This window comes from Neodiprion fabricii, chromosome 3 (genome assembly GCF_021155785.1).
Source record: "Neodiprion fabricii isolate iyNeoFabr1 chromosome 3, iyNeoFabr1.1, whole genome shotgun sequence".
In the NCBI taxonomy this organism is placed as follows: Eukaryota; Metazoa; Arthropoda; class Insecta; order Hymenoptera; family Diprionidae; genus Neodiprion; species Neodiprion fabricii.
Window position 1 is genome coordinate 35194178 of NC_060241.1, and position 16821 is coordinate 35210998.

Consider the following 16821-nt stretch of genomic DNA (forward strand, 5'->3'; position numbering starts at 1 on the left):
AACGCATCCGTCCATTGATATTTATACGTATCCATAAAACTCCCGATAAATCCAGAGTGAATATACAACGTTATACGCGTTGCAGGGCAGGCGGACAAATAACGAGGAGAAAATTTTCTCCTCTCTGCACCGGCCGACGCTGTGGAACATTATCCGAATTCCACGGGGAATTTCCTTTTACGAACCGCCTCCATCGAACGCGGCGTTGCCATTACCTCGTTTTCCCGACGACGTTTATTTTCATACTCTGGAGCGCGAATGAGTCTGCATAATTATCCATTTTTGACTTGGCAAGCGCGTTTCGTCGCTTTGTCTCGATTGCGCGACACTGATCAAGAAAACTGGATTAACGAGAAAGAATAATCTCAGCGAGTATTCGATGTGCCTTGGTAACTTCGATTGTTATACGTATAAGAGGGTGTCCCAAAATTCACGCAAGAAGTAATTTTGACAGAGAACACAGGATTATAATTAAAAATTGTATATTTTTTGTTGATCCGTAAAGTATAGAGCATGGGATTATCTATGGAAATATCGGGTAAATGGCCTCGACGTCTTTGCACTCTTTTGTTCAAATTTTCCTGCACGCTTAATTTCCGTTGGACTTTTTTATTTGATGTTTTTCAAGTCTAAGGTTTATTCCAACAAGCCATTGACCAGCCACGACTTGACGGAAGAAACTGAGCGCTGTATCAACGAAATTCAACCACATTTACGTGAAACGGTCGTGGAAAATTTCAACAACAGAATGCGTATGTGCCGGCAAAGGCGTGGTGGCCATTTATCCGATATCCTGTTCCATCGTAACCCTGTATACTTTACGAATCAGTAAAAAAATGTACAACTTTTAATTATAAACCTGTGTTTTTCTATAAAAATTACTTCTTGCGCGAATTTCGAGACGACCTTTACTGGTGAATACGGTAATATTACAGCACAAGTTTCCGACTAGCATCACACTGTCGCGCTTTGTTCAGAATCTGATCTCTGATGCTGCTACTGTATCCAGAACACAACACTCGCTGGGTATCGGACTACCTGAGTCAGAAATTCAAACGAAAGACGCTCGTTTTGGAAGACGAACTCAATTCTGCAGATTGTCAAAGCCTAGAGCAGGCTGCGATTCTCGAAACGGAAACTCCGAGGCGAGGATGCAGGTTGCAGGTATAAAGATCATCCACGAGCACTGGAAACGACGGAGAATGCAGCTTGGCGAAATTCTCGCTCTTGCTTAAGCTTCGGAAAGTTCCGAAAGCCCTCCAAGCCCCCTTCTTCTCACTGCAGTTCCATTCACTTCTGTTTGCCAGAACTTTGTCCGGGGCATTGGACGACAATATGTCCGTGAATTGTTATCGCAGAAAGGAAACGCATATCGCGAATTCCGATTCTTTATCCTTGCGCCGACTCTGATATGGATTAATTTCTGAATAGGAGAACGATTTTGCCGGTTATTGTAACTGATATGGACGGCGTGCGGGTGAAGAAGTATGATGCAATGTCCACACGACAGAAAGGTCACGATGTAGAACTTTTCAAGAAGTGAAAATATGTTTCACAGAAATATGTACGGAGAGCCAAATTGCAAAGTCGTCAGAACGAATAATAGGGACGAATTAGCAAGGCAAATACAACACAGCCAGAACTCGGACGATTTTGGATTTTCGTTTTCTTCGCGAAATGCTAATTTGATAAATTTTTACTATCCTGCTTGTATTTTCGATCTCGATCAATTTCGCATTATACGAATTAAATCTTTATCTATATGAAAATTGGATATTTCGATCTTTCCATTCTTAGTTTATTCTATACTTTTTGCGTCCCAGTGATATCGACATCTGCACAAATCACGGCAGGTTAAAAATTTGTAAATTCATAAGCACCAAGATGTGCTTTAGTTCTCCGTTTCGATCGGCAATCTTTGCGCAAGCACGCACGCGTCGCTAAAGGGAAAAATCGTAAAATATTGATGGGTCTGACATTGTCGAGGCAAACTGCGGCTAACTGGCGTTATCGTTAACTGGATATTTGCATGGTAACTGATGTTCAATACTAAACTAACCTTGTAACCGGCAAACCGGCTGCAGGGTTGCGAAACGAACACATGAGCTCGCCTTGGGTGAATTTGGGTTGTTCTCCGTGTTTACTCAGGTTACACCCACCGTCGCTAATCCAGGTGCGTTTCAGGGGCCGCGTTTGAATATTAAGATGTTCCTCCCGCGCTGTTCGCCCCTGACAATGAGTCAGGTTAATATTTCAGGCCGCATTAACCGTCGGTTAACTTTTAATGAACAGAGAGAGAGAGAGAGAGAGTCTCGACCGTTTCGGTCAGGCGATGAAACTTGTATTCTCGAAGTTCATTCGAAACTCGTTTACATTTTTTTACATTTCCAAACTCTCGATCTGTTCAACAGGGTTCGTACGCGCAGAGAAAACCTGGAAAACCGGAAAAACTCTGGGAATTTCTTACAGCGTGGAAAAGTCAGAGACGGTCGGGGAGTTTCGAAAGTAAGACTGGAATTTGGATTCTGTCGAAGTAGTAAACTCGTTCTTGTAAAAAGTACCGTCGATATTGAGAAAAAAAGTTGCACCAAAAATTTTGCTTCGTCCGATCACTTCATACATTCTACGTATATAACATGATACCAAACCTTTTTTCGTTTTTTTTTCTCACGAAAAATCGCAGGCTGTTGTTTGTAAATTGATAGTCAGACAGTAATAACTTAGTTACCAGATAATATTGAAGGTATTAGTTATAACGTGTAAAAAAATTGTCACTAATCAGCTGCATATTTCACCAAAGGTTACGGGAATAATCATATTTTCAGGCTGAAATTCCTGGATTATTCGGGAAATTTCAGATTCCAAAAATCGTACGAACCCTGAACTTCAAGGACGGAGGTCCGGGCGAAAAAGAACTCACCCATAATCACCCCTCAGAGTTTTCTTCTAAACCGAACGAGCGCGAGGGGTGAAGGAGAAATTTCTCGGGAGTTTAGACGGGCGAAGAAAGTCTAAACCGTTCCGTTTTTTCAATTTCTACCAACCGCTCGCAAGCCCATCGGATATATCCAGAAAGCGGATCTAGAGGTATAAGGTATAAGCGCCTTTCCGCGTTGCCGAACTTTCGATTCAGTGAGAATCCGCAACTGTGACGTATCTGCTAATGCCTCCGGTGTCACGTATTGTGTCGTTCTCGTTGCCGAAGGGTTGCGCCCCCGAGATTTCACAGTCTCCGCACCGGCCTGCATCCAGTCCTTTTCGCATTCTCCCTTTCCCCTCCTTTCAATCAACCGCTCTGCTTCTCACAACCTCACATGTACGTTACAGTCATTCCTTTTCTTCGCGACGCTCGTCTCTCTGGCTCCCGAGTTCCAAGAGACATCGACGAAGGTCGTAAGGATCATCAAAAACGCATCATCGTTTCGGAAAGTACATCCAACCTCCCGGCGTACTTACGAGAGATAAGATTTACCGCGCGGGTGTGCTTATGAAGCTGTAATACGAGGATTAGATAACTTCCAGTTTCCTGGAGAGTCCTTAAAGCGGCAGTGAACACACACGCATCGTAACAGGGGCGGCTGATGCACGACCATGCGAATTTAGTAAACAACGACAGCGGGTAGTTTGTTAATTAATCGCCGCCGTCATTGCAGAGAAATTCGCGTGATTTGGAGAGGGTCGTTTCACGATCGACGATCCTCGGAGTTCAGCTCAATTCTACCCGGATGTTGTGCTCTGTTCGAACCTCACCCCGGAGAATGAGAAGAAGTAAAAATCGCTCGCCTAGGCAGATTTCTTCGCCCGAGATTCGCGCCGAAATTCAGAGATACACTCGAGCCGACAAGGGACCAGAGTAAACTCTTGCGAAACCTTCGGGTGTAGTGTAAGTGCCTTTGGGTAGATATATTGTAAGTGTGCCTAAGTTTCGCACAGCAAAATGGTTCGAAGTTAGCCGCCTGATTCTACAAATTGTCGGAAGTTTATCTCGACGCAGCCGAGTAGCTGCTGGTCCTCGACCCGTACGAGTGATCCTCGAGAAAGGACGTTCCTTCGTATTCCGGTTGCCGGTGCAAATCAACTACAAATGCCGATTACTCGAGACTTTGGAATCCCTGAGTAGTCGGCCGACATTCGCGACTCGGACAAGACAATTCGAGAATTTTTGCATTTCGGTTGTGCTTGTCATTCAGCTACGAGCAGATTTTTCGAACGGGCAATTTGTAACTTTTTTTTTAGAAATATCGATGCCTGAACGAATCTAATAAAATTTCACCGCGAATTTTGAATTCTTTTATATTGTAGTGTCGAGCTTTGCTGAAGGAGAAATTTGGGCACAGACGAATTGAGTGATAGCTTACCAGTTATTGACACGTTTAGATCCAATTATCGATCCTTTAATTTTCCAAAATTATAAATTGACGGCAGAAATTCTGAATTTCTCGATCAGACTAAACCAATTAAAAACACTACAAATTTATTTTTGGCAATTTTAAAACCAACGATCAAACAGATACAACCAAAAAAGGTACACAATTGGGACAAGATTAATAACTGGTAAAATTACCTTGCACACGTTTTTTGTTATCCAGTGACATACTTACAGCAACCATTATCGTGAAAGATATAATTTCAGACGCAGTGATACTCAGCTGGATACTTTATTTTAGATCCCACGGGTGTTCTATGTCCATTATATACCCATTCTTGCCGAAGTTGTATTGGATAGGAAAACCCAGCTAGGCCTAGGGTATATGAAATTTCTTTCAAAGTATATACACATACATATATATACGTGCGATCCAATAAGTTTTTCAGAGATGCGGCGGCGCGGACAATTGCAAAAGTTCGAAGCAGTTTAATCGAGGTGAAAGATTTATGTATTGCTTCGATAATACCAGAATGTTACCTGCGACTATACGTACACGCATACATAGATTTCCAATACAGTGCCAGAATATATCGCGTGGCAGCAGCAGCAGCAGCAGCAGCAGCAGTGAATTTATTCATGAATAATTTTCGTTCCAAGTTTCTCTGCGGTATAAGGTAACAACAAGAGCTTTGGTCTCTCGCAAGTTTTAGTAAACAACGTCTTTATTCGCGATCTTCGATTATCTCCGTCGTCGTTGAATCTCAGGCCCGAGTTTCGGAATCGCGGTGTCCGTAAGCTTCTACCCCGGTGAACGTGTAACTAGGCTGCGTTGCCGGGAGGTAATTATTCAGCCTGAAACTAGCCGATTGTTTAATTAGTCATTGGAGCCGACGGAACGACGTCACGTTTAATGGCGACGAGCGTGTGCAGTCGTAAACTCAATTTCGCCGAGCTGTTCAGCGTTACCGAGTTACCTGCAGTTTCGAGAGAGACTTAAATTCCTGTGCAATTATAACGCGCACGGAAATCCGACCAATTCAAGTCCGATGCATTAATTATCCGAGTCGATTCGGATTTTCACGTACACTGCATCGGCGACAATGAATTTTTTTTTCCACCGCACACAGTTATTAAAATCCTTTTACGATCCGCGCGGCTACGATGTTTCTGATTTACATTTGTTTTCATACGTCAAAAGTTACGCGACGTCCGTCCGCAGCAGCAGCCTTGTTTGTGCCGAGCTGGAGAAAAAAGAATAAATAAATAGGTAAATAAAAAAAGATTCCTTGATTATATCGCGGTTTCTCGTTCCGGTGAAACTGCCTCGTTGATCTCTGTCGAAATGGGCAGAAAAACAATTTTTTTTTATCCCTCTTTCCCCGGCAAAATCCCGCGTACGCGAAATCGTGATATTTTCATATTTCGGCTCGGTTCATATACCGCAACGCTTATTGCGTTTCATAAATCACCCAACTTAACGGTTCTTGCAAATGAAGAAGTTTTATCACGCAGCGCAGAACTTGCAAGCTCGAGAGAAAATCTCCGCCCTGAAAGTGACGTGAATTTCTGTTTTCTTATTACGTCTGCAATTAGACGGGTTTACTTGATTTCGCAATGACAAGTCTGTGCCGGGGATTCGTTGAAGCGCAGCGTTCTAGGTGCGAATGTGTAGTTTGAATGGGAAATCAGGAGATTAGCGAGCCATTCCTAGAGGGCGGTAGACCGGCGGCGGCAAACAGTTGGCGTTGAAAATAGTTGGCATTCCGCACTTAGTAATTAGTTAACTTGAAGTGTAATTGCCCCGACACGTCGACCCCGCCTCTTTACTTTACTCGCATCGTCGACTCTGCAGTTGGTTTGTCAAGTTGGAAACTCCTTCCGGTTTGTACCCGAAGTTATTACCTGCACCGTGTTACATTCTGCTGCACTGCTGTAGATGTATTATATCTATATTAGGTTGCTCCTTGGTAGGGATGTTTTTGAATTTCTATGCTGACAGGGACTTGAACGCTTTTAAATTATTAGAAAAAAAAATTCCCTCAAAAATCGACCACGCTATGTCAACTCTGAGATAGTCCGCTTTGTGATCGAAGTATTTTATGGAAATAAAATGGGAAAAAATTTTGTTACTCTTTGAAATTTTACAAGACGTTGACGAATATATCGACAGTAATGGAAAATACATACTCTGGTAAAAAATTGCTCGCTCTACGATCAAGCTCTGACGCATAAAACGATGCGTAAATGAAAGCGTTCATATGTTGATTAACGTTCAAAGTTTAACTTGTATGAAATTTACATTCCGTCAAGTTTAGCTGCGAAATAAATAACTGCAACGTAAAATGTATTGCATTGTATTTTCCAATAATTGTCGGTATATTCGTCAACGACTTATCAAATTTCAAAGATCAAAGAAAGTATTTCTCTAGTCATTTCCATAAGATATACTTCGATCGCAAAGCGGACTGTCTTGGAGTTCACGTAAGGAGCTCATATTTCCGGGTAATTTTTTTTTATATCAATTAACAAGCAATTGAGCCCCTGGGGGTATGAAAATTCAAAAACAACCCTATTAAATATCACCCTAATGTTATAATGTTATTCTCATGTGAAATCCACCGACCACCTATAAATTTTCACCACAGTTTCCGTCGCTGATTATTTTCCTTCACCCGCTGACCGATCAACAATCCATTCACGCGTTAATTGCTTTCGCTGTGAAGCCATCTGGACCGCGTTACGTTTGGTATTTGCTGCTGGATTCAACCTGGTTCGAGCGAATGCTGGTTTTGGTTACAGCTAGTTCCGGTTATATCGAACCCGACAGGAACGTAGATACGCCGACTTGGTAAGTGGATTCTGGTCAGGCATTTCATAAAGGAAATACCGTTGTGGTTCTGGAACCCGGCGCGTCCCGCTTAACGAATTCTGCTGCAGCGATCACGTGGATTAAATTTTACGGACAGCGAAGAAAAATTGACAAGCAGATCAAGGCGAGTGCAGGAATTTTATGGCGAAATCTCCGATTTTCTGTGAAACGTGTGTAATTGACTGATCGTGAGAGCAATTCGCGAAAGAATGGAAGAAGACCCGAAAACGACGAGGTTCGAAACACTCGACGGCATCTTTGGAGTGGAGATCAACTTTTCATCCCAGATATTCCTGCAAGCTGCTCAACTTCCCCTTAAAGTTTGTCGATTTAATTACGAACCCTATACGGCTGCATAATTTACCGTGTGATTGAAAGTTCTGCAAAAGAAACGCAAGTATGCACATGTGACGCTGCACGTGGAACGAGAGTCTCTATTCTTTGGTAAAGGGAGAGTAAATTTGTAATACGAAAAGTTTTAACGACCTCCTAAAAAGTTGGTCAACTCTTCCGAAGCAGGATGAATTCGCGGAGGGGTTGAAAAAATTGGAACGTGTAACGCGAACGGTGATTCGCGTTTTTGAACTTATTTCTCGGCAGCCCCGGAAGTACGATACCCGTACCTAAAGCTTACGGTGCTTCTCGCTGTATGGTGGAAACAGAAACGGAGGAAGGTATTCCATAACTTTCGAGCACGTGCCGAGAGTCTCGCGGTTGTAATTCTGGTCCGGTACTTCGGGCAGCTGGATTATTATACACGCGGTTTCGCATACCTCAAATCCGCCAATTTCATTCGAAGAACATCGAGTTTGGTCTCAAGGATTAAAAAAAAGTAAGCCCGTTTCCATGTTTCCGAATCAATTTCGATCCCGAGACTCGAGGGGTTGTAATTGGAAAACGCTTCGGGCGTTTCGTGGCGAGTGAACCGCATTCTTGAAAATCCTGTCGTGCGAAATTGGAGGAAAAAATCGAAAGACGAAGAAAGTTTCCGGATACAGCTGCCTCGATCACACTCGTCCTGCGTGTGATGAATGTACGAATGTACGAATGCTTACCGCTGGATTCGTAGTTCGTTATATTTCGCCCGTAAAGAGACGCGCGATTGGCGATGCTGGGATGTTCGGGGGTTTATGTTATGACTGGCAGTAAAATTGGTAGGTGGTCGTAGGGCACCCCGGTAATCGTGGGAAAACTTTGGGCATCCAGATAGGACGAGCTATCAGTTGCAAGATGGGAGGATCAGGCTGGAAGTCGTCTACCGTCGACCCTGGTCGAGGGTTTTCCGACTTGCCTGGAATTGCAAGTGGACGAGATATGATCCGCAAACTCAGGCATAACGAGCCGAATCGGAGACTTTTACGCGACGAAAGAGTTTCGCGCTGAGGAGGATTTTTACACATCCGGTTACAATTATATCGGTGAATCGACGATCGGCTGGATGAATTAAGAGAGAAAATATGGTACGTTGTAATTAATGCGAAAATTTTGGAATTGAAAAAATTTTATTCGCCGCATTGGCTCTCACGTAATATTTTAATATATTGTAGGAATGTAAAATTCGTGATTTGATGTATCTATATAATAACATTTTTTTTCTCGTTTTTTAAATCGAATACATTAAGCTGTAAGGATGTTAATTTTAATGCGCCTTTGTGTAAAAAATCTACACACGTACGATATCTTTATTGATCGGAAATATGAGAAGGTGCAGATTTTTACTTTTAGACAATTAATTAACACGTATACAAACTGCGGCTGGTTTTGCAACATAGACACGTATTACATATATATACATATATATTGCAATTATGTGTGAAAACGTGACGCAGGAAATCAGGTAATGAACTTCACTGAAACAATTTGACATTTTAATTTGCGTATATTTTAAGTAATTTTACATGAAAGATATTTTTGTTAGGTTATACATTTATTATTATATATTAGCGTTTATAATTGTTATGTTATTGAAAATTTCATTAACATATTTACGGTTAGTTCATTTATATATTTAATGTGCAAGCGAGCCTACAACATTAAAGACGTAATTTTAAACATCAGCTTGCCAGTGCGCGGCGCCCAACTGCAATTTACAATCTCGATGAAGTTTTGCTCGTTAATCGAGAACGGAGACAAGAAAATATTTTCCTTTTCGCAGCGAGAGAACAAAGTGAATAGTTTTCATCGAAATATCGGTAACACTCGATGTAAAAAAATTGCAACTCGAAGGCTTCAACATTCACTACAAGAATCAATTTCCGTCTTGCATTTTTTTCAAAATTTTCAGCCTCATCGTCAATCACCGATGATCCGGAATTTCGCTACTCGAGTTAATCATCGCCTGCAGAATAACGCGCACGCAGTAACAAGCAGGATGAAATTTTATGAATAAGAATTTTAAAGATTACAAATTTTTCCTAGGCCACCTCAAATTTTCATTTCAATATCAGATTAATTCTTCTTACCAATCTGCTAAATAGTAGAAAATTTGAAACGGCCAGTATGTCATATTTATTAATATAATATTATATTTCTAGCGTTTTAGAAAACGGATCTTTTTCTTTATGTTGTTGTTCTTGTTGTTATTATATGAATAAATTTTCTATTTTAATTTTGTATATAATGTATATATATATATATAATATTCTATTTATTAAGGAATCAGAAATATTCACGAATAACAGACACAGCACGTTGTTTCTTTTTCTTCATTAAATTATTCTTTCTGTATAATATATATATATATAATATATATATATATAATGATTATTTATAACACGGTGTTTTTCATTTTTATTCACGTTTCCGTTTCTTTTTTATTTCCGTTTCTTTCTCCCCAAGCGCTGGTGTAATATAATCTCATGAGATACATTCAACGATAGATTATATAATATAATATGTAACTACATAGTAAGTTGTCTAAAAACTTTTCTTTTTTTTCTTTTTCATATTAATCTTTATTTTGTCTAACAGTTAATTAGTAATCGGTTAATTTCATGCCAGCAGCGCGGCTTATTCCTCGCGTTCGCCATACGTTTTAATTAATCAATACGTACCGCAATTGTCTAAAATTCTTTATTTCTCACTATTTAAATGGTAACATACAATATGCCAAACTCGATAATTTTATCCGACTAAAGGACAACGAATCAATAGACTTTACATCGATACGTGTAAAAGAATAGAACACTTAGAAAATTCGTTGCTCCTTTGGACTACGTTCCTGCATTCATTACAGCGACAAAAAACAACGGTTAAAATTCCCGATTATTTTTTATACCACATCTGAGTGGTAAAATCGATACTTCCTATAATTATGAACGCAGAATTCGTTAACTTGCCCCTTCAAATATTCAAATTTCCCTTAATTATCAACCGCCCGCCGTTAGCTCCGAGGACACTTGACGTAACCGCGATTGAGACTACTAATCAATATTTAATAAATTAAATGCAATATTCCAAAGCGAAGTAAGCGAATACCGTACAACAAGCTGCCTGGTGGCACAAATTCAACTTGAAACACCGACTTTATTTTCTAATAGTTACTTCGATATGTACGTGCAGTGTGAGATGTGTTGGTGTTTTTTTTTTCTTTTTTTCTTCTTCTTCCCCTTCTATTCTCTCTAATGGTGAAACCGAAACGAACAACTCACGTATTTCTAGTTATTGAATCGCGCGACTGATTGTGAAATTCTGACGATGAGTAACGCGAATTACGTCGTATTTGTATTACGTATAAAAAGCGCCAAAATTCAGAGCGAAAAAAAAAATTGTAATAAACTATTTATAAGTAAATGAAATAAGAGACCGATAAAACATTCGTTTTTCTTTCCTTTTTCGTTTTTTTCGTTTTTTTTTTTTTTTTTCTTACTGCGAAAACGGAATAAGGGCACATTTATTGTACACAGAGCGAAACAATGTTCAGAATTGTACTTTTTCTAATATCGTCATGTAATTGTGTGTATATTATATTATGCATATAATTCTATGTAGTATCACTAATTAGTAATTACATTAGGTAACGATTTCTTCGTCTTTTCTCATTTTTTTTTTTTTTAATTCTTTTTTTTTTATGTTAATTTACCTTCTCACGTTCTCTTTTCGTCCGACCCTTCTTATACGAATCTTAAATTTATACTGAATCTAATTTGTGAACCGAACGCTATACGTGTAGGTGAGAAATAAAATATATAATTTATCTATGTACAGGGAGTTTGTTCGTAATTATTTTTAAAATTTGAATAACACCGCGGGCTGATTTTGACCGAGAAATTTTAAAATATTAAAATTTATTACGGATAGTCCGGAGGACAAACAATATTTTTGTAAATACCTGATTTCACTAACCATTTTTCTACGACACCTTACTTATCTATTTCAACTGATATCACGGGATATCAAACTAGATTTCTCTCGACTAGAAAAACGTTGATCAGATTCTAAACAGTTGGAGAAACGAAGTTTGCGTTATTCGACAAAAGCATCAAATTTCATGTTATACCTTGAGCGTACATGTCGAATTTTCAAAATTCACGTTATGTGGATTTTCACATTATGAGCACCACGTGAATCTGAAAGCTGTTTTCTCTCTAGGTATAATGGTATTTGACTTTGTTTTTTAACAAGCATTGTACAAGTTATACACGTAAGACGTACAGGGTATATCCATCAATGGTGCCCGTGTTGCACATCGATTAGTAATATTATCGGTACATAATGTAAATTTTATAATAACAAGTTACAAAGCCCTGATCGATTCGTACATAATGTAAGAACAATAATATATAATATAACAATTCAGAATAATAACTAATACAAGAGGATCGATGGATTGCGAATGCAATTATAATACATGCCTATGCATATATATGTTTAGGTACATGTTTGCCAAGTATGCTTTTTGATAGTATACGTTGCATATTCGTGGAACGTATTTTTTTTTTTTTTTAAGCTGAATCTCGCTTGTTTTAAGAAATTCAAATTTACCTATTATACACAAATAGTTAGTTATTTTTACGATTAGATTTATCCACTCGAGTTTACGTTTGCTATTAATTATGAACGACAAACTTGGCATATTTAAGTGAGAAAAAGATGGTGGTGAGCTGCAGTCGTTTGGATGAAAATCGATAACAGCTGTGAGAGGAATTATGAGACGTGAGAGCAGGTGAAAAATGGAACGGAGAAATAAATCATCTTATAATACATGGTAATAAAAGTGAAATAAATGGGAGAGGAGTATCTACATCCTTAGCAAAAGAGGGTGCTGATTGGTCCGTGCGAAATGCGCCGTGTTTTGTTTTGTCTTGAATATATTATATATATATATATATGTGTGTGTGTGTATATAATAATTATAAGCGATCCCTTTACACTTATAAACTTTGCTTCAATTTCTTTTATACATATTACAACACACGGCACTAGGTATTTAGTGTGTATATGACAATTTATCCTTTTAGTAACGTTGTGTGCAATTAATTTGATTCCAAAAGCATTAATTTGCATCAATATGAATATAGGTATAATCATATTGTTTGTGGTAGCGGAAAACGTAGACAGAGATAGATATAGGTAGGTGTTATTAGGTATGATCGCTTACCTACGTAATCGCTTAAAACGTAGTTTTTCAATTTATTATAATAGTACTTATATTTGACTCGATAATAATTAATGCGTTGTTATTTTTCCTCTTATTACCCTTCTTCCTATTCCTCAATTCCGTTTTCTTCTTCTTCTTCTTCTTCTTCCTCTTCATATTCTTACTTTTTGGCATTGGCGTACGGTCACTTCGCCGCTGAACTCTGCGGGCCAAGTAATTATACTATTCGGAAATTTTGGACCTGGTGAAAACAGTAGCTTAAACGAGGTTGACTCCCGCCATGAAATCCTCCCGCAGGATGGGAACCACCGTCGCCCCAGCGGCGGCCCTCCTGAAACAGTGGTTTAGAAGAAAAACCTCCTGGTTATTATACATCGGAAACAACACTTGTTACGACATCACGTATCATTACGCTGTACGCGTGGCCAATGACACGCCAGCAATTAAAAGATCACCGTGAAGGACAGTTGTTACATACACTTTTATCTCGACAAAATTCCTCTCTTGCAGGACAGTGTAATATTCATGTACAAAAGCAGAAAAGTTCCAGGAATTTTACACTCGAACTGCCAACTGCGATGATGCGTATAAAATAAGTGAAAATAGGTTCAACTTCAGGATGACAAAAAATGAGAACCCTCGCGTCATTTCAGGTGTAGGTTTCAACTGTCAAGCCGATTTAACCAAACCGCACAATGTCCCTACGTATGGTCCGAGAGGAGCCGTAAGAGCTTTTTTTGTACCGACAACCCGCGTACGTTTTTTCTCCGATATTTCATTTTCATTTTTTTCGCACCGCGGTAACTCGACACCCTCTCGCATACCGACAGTGAGCCAAGTTGTACCGAAACTAAAAGCGAAGCTCGAACGGACAGCGTCTGGGCTTTGATAATTTGCGGTAACCTCACGTCATCAAAGGCACGCTCGTATAACTAATGATTTATTTCACCAAACAGACCCTCGGAGCTTCGTGCCCTTGAATTTTCACTCGGTGTCACTAAAAAGTTGTCTGAAGTAGTCGAGGAGAAGTTCGCCAACTTTCAAGGCACGAGCTTTTTCACCGGCGACACGTATTTAGCAATGGTAATCGCTTCCAGCGATCGTTGCAAAAAAGCACCGGTTATTTGGTTTTTAAGAAGGATTCGACCGTGTGTGAAGACGGTGAAAGTGCACGGCGTTGTAAAAAATTTTCGTTTTGCGTAAACGAATTAAATAAAAAAATATCCCGAGTTAGACCCACGTCACGAGAGGTCGAAATATTTTTTCTTTTTTCTTTTACGAAGACCTACGTATCCAAGATTCTTCCGCATACAAAGTTGAGCTCAAGATCATTTCTACACACGTGCGTGAAGATCTCCCTGGTTCTCCACCACCGCAGTCCAGGCACAAGGACGTCGAGTTTGCGGGAATGATTAACGTTTCAGCGTGACGCGCACTGTTCGCCATCATCGCTCCGAGCGTGAGTTGGCGACATCCGATGTCACGTCGGCCAATTTCGAATGTGGTGCCGGTGAATATCCGAGAGCGTTGAGGGACACTCAATTGACCATTCTATCGGATAATTCGAATGAGCTACAGGTATGGTCTGAATACGCGAAGCGTAGCTCCAGCGGCGCAAGCTGCGGGTGTAAAATTACACCCAGATATCGTCACCCTTGGAACAAACACGAATGCACGAATCATCGTACCTACGTGCAGTTCGCGTCGGTACTCACTTGTTGAGCCATGAATATTCATGTTTTGTAGGGACTCCGGTTCAGGTCACCAAGGCAATTCCCCGCGGGCAAGTAATTGGTGAGGACCTGTTCCACATGTGTCTCCACCCGTGCCAAAGAACCTGCATTATAGAGACGCGGGTGCTGATTGCCCGAAAAATAATTCGGGAGTTTCGCGGGCTTGCACAGCTTTTGTGGGTTCTGATTGAATCGGGATTTCACACCGTTTCAATCGGCGCGGAGGTGCTACGGGAGTTGGTAACGATCCAATCGAGATGCTCGCGTCTAGGTGCTAATCTAGCCCGATTAGCACCGGTAATCGAATTTAAGGATTTTCGAATGATGTAAGAACGGCATTAGGAATCCCACTTTCCGGAATTAACCTTGCGTGTCCCTTCCACCTTGGATTCGCGGCCTTTCGGAAAGGTGGCCGTGCCTCGAAACGCCTGAAAGTTCTGTGCCTTGAGCCGTAAAACCGATTTTATCACCTCGTGAAGAAACGGTCATTTCTCGACACCGGGTCATCAATTTCCTTCGTAGCGGTCAGACGGGGTCAATGCCAGGGTAAGCCTACAATCAAATCCGCCAATTTCGTAAGGTCTAACTATTCAAGTGCAAATAGCTTTCGATCTGGTAAGGCTGTACGGTCGTCTAGACCGGTTATTGCATCGAAAGACCCCCAGGTCGATACTTTCGATAGACCGGCAATGGCGTATATTTCTATTTTCATGCACTTATATATACTTTTGTGCGATTTGAGAGGCTGGAAAGGTTCGCGTCGAAGGTGGTGAATTGTTTATTATAGAACTCGGGCGCCCGAAAGACGTTATTTTTACAATATCGGATTCCTAAGCCAGCCGTTTCGATGTATACTTTGATATAGAATTGATTTCAATTAAAAAGTGAATCGTGGGTGTGATGAAACTGCTAGAGCAAAACGGTTCTTCTTTCACCGTTATTGGCAACGATTCAAGTGGAAAAAAAAAAAAAATCGTCAACGTGATCATAACTAGCGTCGTAAATGTTCCTCTCGAAGATTTTCCCATGATTCAATCGACTAATATAGTCCAAGATAGTAAACGTCGAGCGTCTACTACTGTTTGACGTCTGTTCTTTTTTCACATCGTCCAAAGTCGAAACTAGAGGGAGAGACGGATGGGCAGCTGCGTATAATCCAATTTTAAAGTTCCCTTGTATTTTCAGAAGCTGCAAGCTTCTTACAACCATTGTTCCAATTATTATCGTTGGAATTACGGTCTCGCCCTCTGAAATATTAATTATTCAAATCTGTTTCAAACTTCTTACCCAAAGAAGTATCTGCAGAGTGGGTGGTGTAAGGTTGTACCAACACGGATCAATTCTTCGAGAATACTTTACGTGGAATACCTGACACCAGATGTTGCGGGAGGTTGAATAAGAGCTCAAACTTGAAGGAATTATCTGTAGAAAGTTTTCGTGCTTATGCCAAGGTTGTAAGAACTTGAATCTGAATCTTACCCCCTCCCATCTCTGTACATATCCGAATAAATGTCAAACGAACGATTCTCTTGATTTCAGGATGAAATGTTTCGAATTAGAGAGAAACAAAACTTCAACTCACGTATCCAAAAACACGAATTTGTAAAGCCTACGAAGTCTGGCTTCATCCCTATCACAAATGCTTTTCAGAAGTTTCGTCAATAACCGATTTCGGTTCTACGGTGAAGGTTTTCACACTTTTCTTCTGATCTAAAGAATGGAAGAAAAGTGACCCTAAATTTCCACACCGATTGCTGCTACAGGTCACTCGAATTCCCAATATCTGTCCTGAGAAACGTGAGTTCCTCTGCACACTTTGATCACTTTTGAAATTTGTTTTGCACTTTGATGGAAATTTTGTAACAGGATTTGATTTCTTGCTACGAATCCGATCACTTCAATAACCAACCTGCAGCTCACAAAGACGTCGAAACATGTGCGAAAACGACAAAACCTCCCGGATAGAAAAGGTGATAAAGTGCGGTTGAAAGGGTCATGGAGCAATTTGGAAGGTCTCAGATCGCCGGAGGATCAACGAGGTGCTTGCGTTAATTCTTCGAGTACCTACACGAAAAGCCGAGAGTTTCACATATTGCGGCTATGCGCTTCTTACAAAGGGAATAGACGAGCTAACAATAAGCTGCTTGTACTTTTTTGCGGACCGAGTGTCGAGCTGCCAGGCCACGCCGCGTTAATAAAAGAGCACAGTAGCGGGAACGAGAAGGGAGAATAAAAGGGGAAGGAGGAAGAG

General features: G+C 40.4%; 1 protein-coding gene across 6 annotated transcripts in view; it reads right to left on the minus strand.

Annotated features, from left to right (window-relative positions):
- Nucleotides 1–11197: 11197 nt before the first annotated feature.
- The window catches only part of LOC124177458 (KH domain-containing, RNA-binding, signal transduction-associated protein 2-like), a 124477-nt gene continuing 118853 nt past the window's right edge, over nt 11198–16821 (minus strand). For 3 of the 6 annotated variants that reach the window (XM_046559838.1, XM_046559835.1, XM_046559832.1), the window contains one exon: nt 11198–13174. In XM_046559838.1, coding sequence (XP_046415794.1) covers nt 13096–13174 — 79 coding nt within the window. In that variant the 3' untranslated portion in view covers nt 11198–13095. Of the gene's footprint in view, nt 13198–16821 lie in introns of all 6 variants that reach the window. The other 3 variants (XM_046559833.1, XM_046559837.1, XM_046559836.1) reach the window with 3 other exon arrangements.